The following is a 12,875-nucleotide window of genomic DNA, read 5'->3' as shown; positions in this document are numbered from 1 at the left end:
TTTAAGGAGACAGGGCCTGGTACCAGCTAATATAACTTAGTTCTCAGAGTCCTATACAGCAAGGCACATGGATTCTGACACACCCCAATGCAATACAAACTTCAGGAGAAGACACATTATGGTTAGGACCGCACTCCAGTAATCTGATTGAAACAACTTTTGCTGAACCACAAAAACAGTGAGCTGCTGCCATGTGCTACAAACTATCAGCCATTTAGTGTTTCAATGACAATTTGGGCAACATTGTATGTCTCTTATATAGTCGAATATACAGGAATAATGCTACAAAAATGCATCAAATCATCCGACTCCGTGCAACCCATTGATGGGTCATAAGCCATGGAAGTGAGAGTAGAGATGAGTAGTCTTCCCAAGAACTATATCCGATAACTGTCACTGTACTGGCTATAACAAGGATTCCCCAATTCTGCTTGTAAATAATCTGTATCAGTCAGCTTCAAGTTCGGCACCAAATTGCTCCAGCCTAGACACCTCTTCATCGAGATCACGAACAAGAGCATGGTTAACAGAACCATCATCTTCCCGTGCACGTATCTGTCTGCACCCAAACCTACAAAATAAGAAATTGTTGAGATATACATGCAACTATTCTTAAAAATCTTCAGACACAGAGCCAACTGAAAACCCGATAAACTACCAAAATTAAGAAAACCTAATAAGTGAAAACCACTGAAGAAACCTATATATCTGATTTGTCAATTGTCATTGTTGCATATATCTGAGGGGTGGTACTTCCAGGGTAAAAGTAGTATGGGATCTAGGATTTGCAATCACAAAATCCTCTCAGAGATACTGGTATTAATCATACCACTAACATATACACAGTCTACTTTCAGCCTTCGTGCTGGTAGAATGGGAAATTTCCATTAAAGGAACCAGGCAAAAGCAGGATTACTTGATGTAACAGTCCATTTTGTCATGCTATAGCTGTCTCCCACCTGTGCGTCAGGTGATCAACAGAGGTGAAGGTAGAAGAGTGTATTTCACATGCTAGCATGCACCCATCCAGAAGATAGCATTGTCATAATATCAGACCAGCCTATTAGAACTCTTTTTGAGCGGGACACTAATTACTGCATGTGCTGAATTTTGGAAGATGGAAAAAGAATTACTCAGAAACATTGCATAAAACATGGATGTGCAACTACCTTATGGTCTGATGCTACATATAATTTGGCTTTCTTAACATGATGCATCCTAAAACATTTGTAATCTTCAATTAAAAGAATAGCAGCATGGCCTAAAGACAAGAGAATGAAACAGATTCCAATTCTTGAATCTGTGTTTAAGGCAGTTTTCAGGTATCATTCTTGGCACTTAAAAGCAACATCCAAAGTCATTTGAAGGAGATACAGCACGACAAAACCATGAACAAGAGCATGTAGCACTAAATAATGAGGTCTCTCTCAGTTAATCAAGAAGGAAATTTTCTTGTAGGGTCTAGAAAACACACCATCTTCCATTCATCAGCTCAATACATTTTGCACCATCTCTGCGATCCTTAAATTTGACCAAGACAACACCTTCCGGATGATTTTGACAGACCTGCATGCAAATCCACGACTTAGTACCGACACAAGCAATAAAACTAGTAAGAGCTACAGTCCTTAATAATTAATCAATTTCTCATCATAAGATACCTCTGGATATTCCGGTTCACCAAAAAGCGACAAACTTAAAATACAGATGGACAATATACACCCATATCTAATGCATCACATATCATCTACAGAAAGCACCTTACAGTTTCAATTTGTGATAAGCTTTATAAAGGTTTCATTGAAATTTCTCATGATGAACAAATTCCTTGGCAGGTTTGAATTCTTTATTACTGCTTTCTATACAAGTTTTCTTAGTCATGACTATTGTCATCCAACCTGGTAACCTATCAAGTTATTGATTACCTGAGTTAAAAAAGGACAATTAAACATAATGAACCATCATATATACTAAGTTTTTGGAATCTCCTACTGTATTAGTTCTAATGTGTAATAGCCTTGAAGGCATAAAATCTCATCCTTGGACATAGATATTCCAAAAGGCACCCACCCTGTCATGGATACTCCAACTTCCATCCCTATCAACTGGCGCTTGCAAAAAGCTGGGTGGGTTACGAGTCTACATGATTCAAAGTTTAGTTTGATTCAGTCTGCAGTAGCTCATATCATTCCTTTTTTGTAGAAACTATATTGATCCTACTGAAGTTCATGCCATTTTCATTAGAGATTCACTCGTTGTACATTTATTAAGCTATTCATTCAAAGCTCCCTTCCCATGAATCTATGAAATAGTCTTTACTCGATCATACATATAGCTAATACTTGCCTGTAGATGCATCTCCACTCTACAAATAGCCACAATTGTTGGGGCTCTTTAAGCATGTTTAAGCAGATAACCTTTAGAGGAATCACATTCCTTGAGAGAGACATTTGCCAATAACTACAGGCTAGCACTGCATGCCGGTAACTTAAACAGGAACAGTTTCACCCTTGTCATTACATATATCATTTCATCGATAATTGCAAACATCAACTAAAAAAAAGACCTTCAAGGCAAAATGAAAATTTGCTTCTATGACTTAACTGAACTAAACAATGAACTGGTAATAACTCTGGTAACTCTACATTTCAAGTGAAGTATTTCTAATTCAATTTCATAATTCAGATCTCAATTATAAGTGATCTCGCACTGTGTTATAGTAGGAGGTTTGCAAATCAAATCCAATGAGGTCTGGGAGTATGTGTTGGGCATTCTTCATACCTTAACAGAATCAACTGGACCAAGCTTCATACATTCCTCCCTAACATCCATTTCCAGATCCGGAAGAAGATTCTCATCAGACTGCAAGCATTTGAAACACACTCACTCACAAGAATTCATGAATTTCAGAATATGTAATGATTTATGCATGTCAATAATGTATGAAAAGAATATTGTTAGAACATGGTATTGTTATAAAATAGTATCCACATTGTATAACATCATTACATAAATGAAAAGATCCGGTGAATAATAGAGCTTTAACTGCTTACCCTTAATTCAGCAGGTATGAACATATTGCTTAAAACAATGGTCACCGGAATTGTCACCTTGGCATCATCATGTCCACCTAAGCAGGAAAAGTTGATGGCAATACAGAACAATTAACTACAGAAAACTAATCCAGCAACCATACATTACTGTTAAGAATCTTAGTTGCTGACAAACACAAGCTTATCCCAACAGCTGGCAGGAAGAAAAGATGCCACTCTTTTTAAACAAGCATAAATTGAAAAGAGTGATTCAAAAAACTTGATAGAAGTAATGAATAATGATACTTTTTAAACAATGAAATAGGATATTCTAATAGGATATAACCTTGTTTCTCGTACTAAAAGCCAACAATGACATGTGCAGGACATTAAAATGGTTTAATCTTTTATCTAGCATGTTGAGTATTAGATTGATGCTGAACCAGCAAACTTACATTTAACTGGCTCTGGCAATACCAGACCCGTGGTGATAGCAAAAGGTTTAAATGAACTGGCACAGCAATATTGGACAGTTTAGGCCATCAAATTATGGGCCTCTTACTTTAGGCGGACACAACCCAAAATCATCTTCTTTTAGCATTCCTAGAAATGTTAATAAACCTAAAAAAACATTTTGTCAACATTTTTAGGGATGTTCTTTGGATATGTTTACTTTCTGTAAACTTGGATCTTATTGACAATTTTAGCCAAGTTTGCAAATCCTTAAGTAGATGAAGTTATATAAAAATGAAAAGAACCTAGCATAGAATAAATGATGCACAAGTGCCTTATGATATCTACCAGCCCAACCATAAAAGATCATACATAGGACAAGAGTCTTGTAGGCAATAAGAAATATTGTTAACCTTTGAGAAAGTATGAGGTAGGTTGTACTTGCAGTAAACCATTTTCAGAAGCATCAGAATGACAATTTTAAAGCCATCTTGAAATTATAAATGAGCAAGAGAGCAAAGCCTTCTCCCCTAATATAACCATTCCATATTCATGATGATTATAGTAGATGACAAAAATATATATTTAACAATAAAAATCTACCAACACATCTAATGATTTTGTGCAGAAAACCCTTATAACTAGAGTTGATTCCCCGCCAAAACGTGGTCTACACGTTAATCTGGACCAAACATAAAACTGCCTAATGTAGGCCCTAAAAACTGTTTGTGAAGGAACTTTATCACCAGATCCAACCTAAAAGCAACTGAAGTACCTGGACTGGGTGTTCCTACTGCATTTGAGTCAAACATGGCTATTGAGTTCAAGCGATTTTCGGAATTTTGCTTCTGTCAACAAGTATGGTGAAATTTTGCTTTAGTGTGTTTTATATACAGACAAAAGATTTTTATATTCATCCAGACTGTAATACACTGTTTAATTTATCATTTTGGTAGCTTTTGATAAATTGATTGGAAGACAGAATAATTTCCTTAGGGGCTTGAGTTTGTTGGATTTTAGTTCTAAGGGGGATATGGGTATTTATTTCCTATTTGGGTAGATGCGGGGTGACCCCAGAACACAAGACACAGGAATTACAGTCTAGAAATCCACAGCCAGCAGCACCAGTCATATGAACTCAATACAAATTGAAAGTGCTACATTGATTTAAATGAAAGGATGTACAATATGTGATTTAGTTGAACAATTGTTACATAAAAAGGTGCAATAAAATTGATGGCCAATGGATTGACCCAGACAGCACAGAGGATAGATGAAGCTATATCATATAGACTTCAGGATGGTTGATGAAGAGGAAATGCACTCAGTGAGATTTCCTGAATTTTGCAAGTCAGCAAGGAGGAAATTTTGTCAAACATAAGATGCCAAAGAGTGTTAGACATATAAAGTAAGAAGATGTCAGAAATGGAAATAAAACAAGTCAATGGATGAATAGTCAGATATTTGTATATAAGTATTAATGCTTGTGATCACCAACACAGAAATTACTAAGAGGATGCGTTCTTGCTTAACAAGAAAGAGGTGTGTTATAAGAATAACAATGAAGGATCATCACAGAAAGAAAGAACATCATGAAACAAGAGTGAGGAAGTCAATCTGTTGGTAGATATTATAGCATATTAGGCAAACTGAATTTGCTGCATGCACAGGCTTGCAGCTTACGTTATGGATCATCACGGAAAGGACATCATGAAACATGACTGAAGAAGTCAATCTGTTGGTAAGCTACTATGTTAAGGCATATTAGGTACACTATTTCTGATGCATGCACAGCCATTCTTGCAGCTTATGCAAATGCACAAACATGCACATGGAATTAAATTTTCTCAGTTAGGTTTATGTCGAAAATGTTTTGTTGGATCACCATCTTAAAGTGTATAGACAGGTGCACTTATGTTACTTTTGCTTCTATTCCTTAGTTTACATCTGCTACTCAAGAAAAATTATGAAGAAAATTTTCAAATATATTAAGTTTTTATTACTTGAGTTATTCTTTGAAAGGCATGTTGGCTCTAGATAGGGTGTTCTTGAATATGGACAAAAGAGCTGACCAACATGGACCGAATGTAGCTAACCAATAAAAATTATTTACCGCAGTCTGGAAGAATGATAATCACTACATGTTTTTTTTAGGTACCATCAACTGGCATTAAGAAAGGGGGAAATAGAAACAGGCATAGGTACTGATATACTACATTGGAATAAATGTATGATGCAAGTGAATACCAAGAGAAAAAGGAAGGGGACAAGAAATCAAATCCGTGCAGCTATCTCTCAAAAAGGCACAGACAGTCAATTGGTAACATAAGGACATTACTCATCCATGTTGTTTGCACTTTGCACAACTGCAGCCAATGACAATAATGTCCCATGTAATTAGCACAGCACTCTACTTTTACTTTTACCCAAGGAGCACCGCCACTACACAATAATTTGCATTTGTTAAGCTGAGTGTATTCCTTTAGCCAAGGTTCGCCGTACCGGTACCGGACCCCGTACCGATGAAATTCTGTTTAATGTCGGTACGCGGTTCGATACAATACGATAATGTCGGTACACTTCGTTATGACGTACCGATACCAGACCGGTACGGTACGATACGGGCGGTATGGGGCGGTATGGCATCCCATGCCTTTAGCCCTTGCCACCATGGACACTTTGCATCTGAGTTAATATGCTTCTAGCATCAACAATTTTTTGAAAATACTAGCTTGAACACAAGACAAAATGATTATTATGAGTGAGACTTGGTCCCTAGGGTGTAATTCTAAGTTTTCTGCACCTAATAACAAGCTAGTCCACGATTTCATTTGACCTACTGCCAGACATAATCATATTCAACATAGTTTACACAATTTCTGTTTGTTCCATCTATGTTTAGAGCTTTAGATGTCCACTGTTACTGCAGATCCACAAAGGTAATTGTTAAGCAAGTTATCAAGCCATACAAGTCAATGGAATTCTACTTTATATCTTGCCATCACCACTACCATGTATGTGTGCAAATAGCTCTAGAAAGCAAATTTGAAGTATGTAATAGTATCAATAATTCTGTAAGATGTAAACCACTACCAATTAAATTGATTATGCATAACAGGTATCAATATACTACAGCCTTCATTGCAGCACACAGCATGCATGTAATCAACAACTATAGAGTAAAAAAGGGGGGAAAAGACTTGCCCATAAAGCATTATGAAGTCAGGAATTACCCCATCCAAGAATCTTGGATTCAACTATCTTTAGTTTCTTTTTCTTTTTCTTATCCACATGCTTTGCTATAAATTTTTCTCCTGCACACAAAATGTTCATAAAAAGTCCTTCACATAACTGAAAAACATTTTAAGCCTAAGGAAATTGTGTCACCTGGCAAAAGTGATTACCTTTTTGCTCAAACTTAGCTTTGGTGACAGACATTGGTATCTTTCCACCAGGACGGAGTGGGGTACCATCCAAAATTTGGATCGCTAAAGCAACGGAGGGCTCCTGAAATACAAAAAGGAAAAAGTAATTATAATTTGACAGTAAAATATTTACTAAACCTGAATATTACTTGACAATAGAATGAGCAATGTACTGTTAATAGCTTACCTTCAGATATGTCACAAGTGCATCCCCCTTTACTCTGCCTGTTTCATGGTCTACATAGATCTTCACTCGAGGCTTTTTTGTTTCAGGGTCCTATAAATGATGACTAATGATTTAGAATTTCATAACAATACTACTACGACTGAAGTTCTAATCATCATTAAAGATTACATTCTAACTATATTTTTTCCCTTGAAAAAGCACAATTTCATATAAGTCCATAATGCATGTCATGTTCAAAAACAGGCAAAAGTCCGATAAAACAAGCAAGAGACATAAATAGCCATGAGCATGACATGAAGTCGGCATCCATCTAAGGGATGAAAACTCAAACAGATGCAATCATTTCGTTGATATCTTGATTCTAGATGACTGCCCTTTAACCAAACAGAGTCAACATCCAACTGTGAAGTCTACATGACCATATATTTCACTGGTTCTATCTAACCTTCAGCACATACACCTAAATTAGCAATATCTGGCCCTAAGAACAAATGGAGAACTACCTTTGCACTCCTCATTCCAAGCCAAATTGAGCATACATAATCCATCTTCACAAAAGGTTATTGTACATAATAGTTAAGGTGCCATCAGGACTGGTCAGATGGTGTGTAGAAGAATCATGGTAACCATCTAACCTCCACCATGAGGTTTTAGATTTAAAATAAAAGTAACTTATTGTAGGCAGTGGATGAATAAGCAATGACTAAGTTTGTGATATAACATATATGTATTACACAGATTAATAACAATGATGTGTGATAGTGGTGTCTAGTAGATGGTTCAGAAATACTCAAAAACTTATTCCAATAACTATGATGAGTATTACTACGATTTCATTTCTTCCTGCTAATTACCAACTTGGAGAATTCTTCAGTTATCACTCACCAAGACTCAATTATCATGCAATGGTGAATGTTGTTGACCTGTATCTTAGCTTTCATCTCTCTCACATCCCTTTTTTCCTCCTCTAGTTCTTTTTTAAGATCTTTTTCCCTTGTTAAACCTGATAAAATTCATTTTCCTCATATTTGCCTAATTGTGAGCACCTTTTATTTTCACCAGTTAAGGAACTTTATTTATACTACCCTAGGACAAGGGGATTCAGCTGCAGTAATTATATTACCTTAAAAATAAAAAGATTACTAATGGCCATATCAGATTTTCATTAACAAAATAGACCCATCATCTAAGCTGGAAAAGATTATGAAACATTAAATTCCTGCAGCAGAACCGGCCCATCTACCATATATGCATAGATGGGCAGTCACCTAGACTTTAGATTCTCCTTTAATTCATTTAACTTTACATCAAGAAATCATATACTTCTATATCCTTTTTTAATCTACAAATGAATGTATTTTGAAGGGGAAAAAAGATGAACTAGGGAGCAAGAACATAAAGACCAAAAAAAATTCCTACCAAGTAAATCTTACACTTGTTAGGAGCAGGATATTTTGAGCCAGGAATCTGATAGCAATCAAACATTATAATAAAAGATGGCCACTCAATAAATGGATAAGACTAAAGCGGATATATCTACCCGACAAGGTTCCGAAATCCACCTAAAGTGGCCAGCAATTTTCTCATTGGATGATAATAGAACCTAGGTTTGCAAGCTCGGTATCGGACCCCGTACCGATTCCATGCTAACACAATGCTGGTATGCCCAGTGTAGGGCCATCTGGTATACCGATACTTGGTACACCCCTTGTATCGAGTATTGGTTCGGTACCAATACAATACGGCATGCTCGGAATGGAATGGTGCACACCAATACTACGAACCTTGAATCAAACAAGTTAAACAACTAGCATGCCTTTGAAGAAGAGGTAGAATAGGCTACCAAAAATCATTTAGTTGAATATAAAAGGGCAGAAGAATTCAAGTAGCATCAAGAAATCACGTGGCCACCTGTTGGAGTTTTTTACTTCTGTGCTTTTTTTCCTTTTCTGCAGTACTTAAGAGTATGAATCATGTTTTTTTTTCATATGTAAGTTGCAGAAAATGTTCTATAAATCCTGCAGAATTACCGCTATATGTGCGGTGTAACCATGAATATGAAGGATAACAGCTCAAGATATTGTGCACCACCATGAAAAAAGCTTAGCAATCTTTCCCATGTGGTTGGGGCAAAGGCTTAATTGTTTGTCAATCATTTATTCCCAATGGGAGAATCCACCGAACAATTTCCAAAAGATGAGATGATACAAAACAAGAGCAGCACTGTGTTAAAGTTTAATGATGATCTACTATAATAGCTGATCACTTCAGTACGAATCAAAGCTTTTGTAAATACACAGCTAAAATTGTTCTCGCACAAGGATTTCAGTTAACTAAGTTTTGGGACATGTTTATGGTGAGCACATGTTTTGATACTTTTGGTTCCATTTATGGAATCAACACAGCAGAGAAGATATTAAGGCTACGTATAAGAAAATCCATATATTCCAGCATGCATCATAGCTGGAAAAGAAAAATAACATATCATTTATATTGTTAAGATAAAAAGGTTTCAAATTCTGGGAAAACATAAAAAATTCAAAAAAATTTCCTCACCTCCTTTATGATGCCGCACTTGGAAAATACTTCCACTACCTATCAGAAATATTCAATAAGTATCATGAATTTATGCCACAATGAATAAAGTTCAACTGATAAATTGCTTGAATATGAAGTTCTGAGTGTAAGAGATCTTGTGTTGTCCATTGCACAAGACTAGAATAAATAATGAAGAGAGTAATATAAGAGACCATGAAAGTAGCAGCTAGCTGAGTAGCAAATCCACACTTACTTCGTCGGTAGTAACATCATCAGGCAAGCCCATCACGTAGACATGCGTATTCACTTTTAACTCAAACCAACTATCTGGAGGTTTATTAGCTTCCTGTTACAGTATCACTCACAGAGCATCAGCATTTATCCAATGTAAGCATATGTCGAACTAAAATATAGAAACATCACAATGTACAAGTTGTTGGTAACTGCACAAGATAGTGCTCTTCTTTCTCTACAGACCAAGATATGTTAATGTGCATTGATGATAGCTAAATCATACAGCTAACTCCAGTGTACCTGAGGACCTACATATCAGGCCTACTCTAAAAATTTCTGTTTTGTCTATTTCCCCCACAGTAAAAAAAACAAAATCATCACGTATTATGGACTGCAAGAGAAGTTAGAAGCATAAACTTGCTAAAAGTTTGACAGCATACAAAATGTAATAAAAGAATTATGTAGAGTGAAAGCAAGAGAGGGAAAGCAACCTTCTTTTCAATTGGCTTCTCGGGCACCTTCCGCTTCTCAGATTTTGTTTCCACTTTCTCAGTCATGGTGTTGTTTTCTTCTGTTGCGGAGTTCTCAGGAGCCTGAAGTGTTGGAAATATCTCCTCCTCCAATGAATAAGTCATTTCATCAAGTCCATATTCGTCTCTGTTACTTGACAGGTCATCCTTACAGAGGGGGAAAATAAGAGGAAGGGAGGAACACCTTAAGTCATGTTGGTATCTATTAAATTAGATGAGTAACTTCATATGGGCTAAACAGGGGCAAATTTGTACTATAATTAGAAATAATACATGAAGGAACAAAAAAAAGGTTGCTTCCTGTATAACAAGAAGAATAACTACATATAAAGAGTGATAAAAACTTTAAAAAGCCTAAGATAGAGGTCATAAAAATCTATACTAACAAGACCAAATGATTTCAGAGTAAGAAATAGTCCAATATCCAATAAAAAAGTGCAATAAGTGATTGGAGAATAATATGGCACTTCATTTGCAAAGACATAGCAAATCAGATGGGCATACCACCAACTTCAGATAAATAAACAGAAGTATTCCAACTCAATAACCAGGCGGGGTAAAATAACAAAAATTATTAAGTCACAAAAATTACTAGGTCCCCTTAGACTACTATAACCTTAGACAGCCAAAGGATCCCAATACTTACTTGAGGAACCCATGCCCTAAGTCCACGATCCCACTTATAAGTAGTTCCATCATCATCCGTAAATTCTTCCTCACCATCTGGTGGTGTTCCTGGTCTATCATCAAGACCTACTATTCCTTCTTGTTCACCCTCTCCTTGACCAGAGCCACCAGTCGAAGTTCCATGTTTCAAAGCCTCGGCCTCTGCCTCAGCCTCTCCAACCTCCTTCTGCCATTTCAGAAAATCATCCTCATCATCTGGTGCGTCTGCAGAACAAGCAGTAAAATTAGACACATAAACCCGAAAATTAATCTTGAGTCTAGATTCTTTAAAAGACACTCTACCTGTTGTAGACTGATAGGTTCTCCGAGCAGCAATTCCCATATGTAATTCTGGAATTGAGGATAGTGGCATCCATTCACTTCTCCCTTCAGCCCACAGTAAGGTGTTCTCAGATATATATCCGTTCGCAACATGTTCTACCAATATGAATCGAAAGCAGATAATTAGCATATACAACTACATAGGTCGTTCATTATCTCCTTCATTCATATAAATTAATCGTAAACAATTTTACAAAATGGTAAACTGTGTAGGCCACTCAATTTAGTTTGCTACAGCAAATATGTAACCAGCATTTCTCACAATTGGAGATTGAATTTTAATGACTTTGCATCAAGTTAAGGAATCAACAGAATATAATTAAACATTTGTGTGCATGAATCAACAGAAATAACTAATTCTGGCAAGAATAATATTGATTTTATTGTATAATGAAAGCAACTCGATCGGATGCAGAATGACAGCAACTTGATCGGAAATTGCGGAACTTACCTTGCAACTCTGAGAATGCATATGGACCGATATGTTCTTGATTCTTGCCAAGAATGTACCAACCAACTTCTCTAGCTGCTGCATGATTCGTTTCGTTGCTGTTCTCCATACCTAAAAGTTAAAAGAGACGATGATAATTTTCGTTCAAATAAAGAAAAATCCATACCTTTATTTTTTTCTTTCTTTACATTTTTCCTCTAAAAGATAACCTTCATTCGGACAATACAGCAATCATTTACAGCATAATGGAAACACAAGAAACATCAAGGGAAAATGGGAAATCTAAGAAATACTGCTGCAGAAATGAAGCCAGAACGATGACTGAAAACACATCGAAAAACATGCAATCATACATCAAAACTACAAGATTTGCTTCCTCCAATTTTTCTTTTTTGGCTCCAAAACGCCACTCCGATTGGGGGCAGGAGTTTGAGCGCGCATATAAAAAGAAAGAAAAATCACTTAAATTAGGAATAAATCAGGTATTTTACCGCTGCAGTTGGAGGGCACACGGAATTGCTTCTCGATTGCTCGAGATCGCAGGAGGGGGAAGAGAGAGACCGCTAAGCTAAACCCTACGAGGGGTGGTCTGGTAATTTAAAATCACAGTTTATAATATTAGAATCCTATCCATTTGTTGTCGGCACCGCAACGGCAGCGGTGGTGCAAATGGGTTGGGTTAGACCCGATCAGAGACCCAAGTCCAACTCGGTTCCTTATTCGGGTTCCAATCTAATCCAATCTCTTTCTCGCTCGCACGCATCGATCGCTCGCTGCTCCCCATGGCTTCGGTAGCTTCTGCTGCGATCCCGCGGAACGGATATGCTCTGGAAACCTCGAGGGACCGACTCACACCGCCATAACTCGCACAAAATCCCATATCCTCGAAGAAAAAACCAGCCGGAACCTGAGACTCTCCTTTCCCACGGATCTCCGAAAAAGATAATGAAATTTTCTGTCTTTCCTTCGTTTTCGTTGAGTTTTCCTATATTTCCTCGTTTTTCCTCTATTTTCGCA

The 12,875-nt window shown here is 36.8% G+C and overlaps 1 protein-coding gene across 2 annotated transcripts; it reads right to left on the bottom strand.

Annotated features, from left to right (window-relative positions):
• LOC105051495 (splicing factor U2AF-associated protein 2) lies at nucleotides 1–12,486 on the bottom strand. 2 transcript variants are annotated; one of them, XM_010931975.4, is made up of 14 exons: nucleotides 12,350–12,486; nucleotides 11,859–11,969; nucleotides 11,369–11,503; nucleotides 11,046–11,290; nucleotides 10,361–10,546; nucleotides 9,889–9,981; nucleotides 9,654–9,692; nucleotides 7,098–7,187; nucleotides 6,890–6,992; nucleotides 6,719–6,799; nucleotides 3,054–3,130; nucleotides 2,782–2,862; nucleotides 1,475–1,566; nucleotides 1–571 (listed from the first exon to the last, which is right to left on the bottom strand). In XM_010931975.4, exons 2-14 carry the CDS (start codon nucleotides 11,965–11,967, stop codon nucleotides 448–450), a joined length of 1,455 nt encoding a protein of 484 aa, XP_010930277.1. In that variant the 5' UTR covers nucleotides 11,968–11,969; nucleotides 12,350–12,486; the 3' UTR covers nucleotides 1–447. The 2 variants fall into 2 exon arrangements, with proteins under 2 accessions (XP_010930277.1, XP_019708545.1); XM_019852986.3 differs by having other exon boundaries at nucleotides 123–571; nucleotides 11,046–11,503.
• Between the last annotated feature and the right edge of the window lie 389 nt (nucleotides 12,487–12,875).

The sequence above is a fragment of the Elaeis guineensis genome, chromosome 9, assembly GCF_000442705.2.
Source record: "Elaeis guineensis isolate ETL-2024a chromosome 9, EG11, whole genome shotgun sequence".
In the NCBI taxonomy this organism is placed as follows: domain Eukaryota; kingdom Viridiplantae; phylum Streptophyta; class Magnoliopsida; order Arecales; family Arecaceae; genus Elaeis; species Elaeis guineensis.
Note: the sequence above shows the minus strand (reverse complement) of the source record. Positions and strands in the feature narration are given on the sequence as shown.

Bases quoted from the DNA above. Each gene is read 5' to 3' on its own strand.
- LOC105051495 (XM_019852986.3), bottom strand. From the start codon at position 11,967: ATGGAGAACAGCAACGAAACGAATCATGCAGCAGCTAGAGAAGTTGGT. The intron at 9,693-9,888 runs GTAAGTGTGGAT...TATTTCTGATAG, and splicing joins ATGATGTTACTACCGACGAA to GTAGTGGAAGTATTTTCCAA. The intron at 572-1,474 runs GTGTGTTTTCTA...CTTATTTTGTAG, and splicing joins GAGCTGATGAATGGAAGATG to GTTTGGGTGCAGACAGATAC.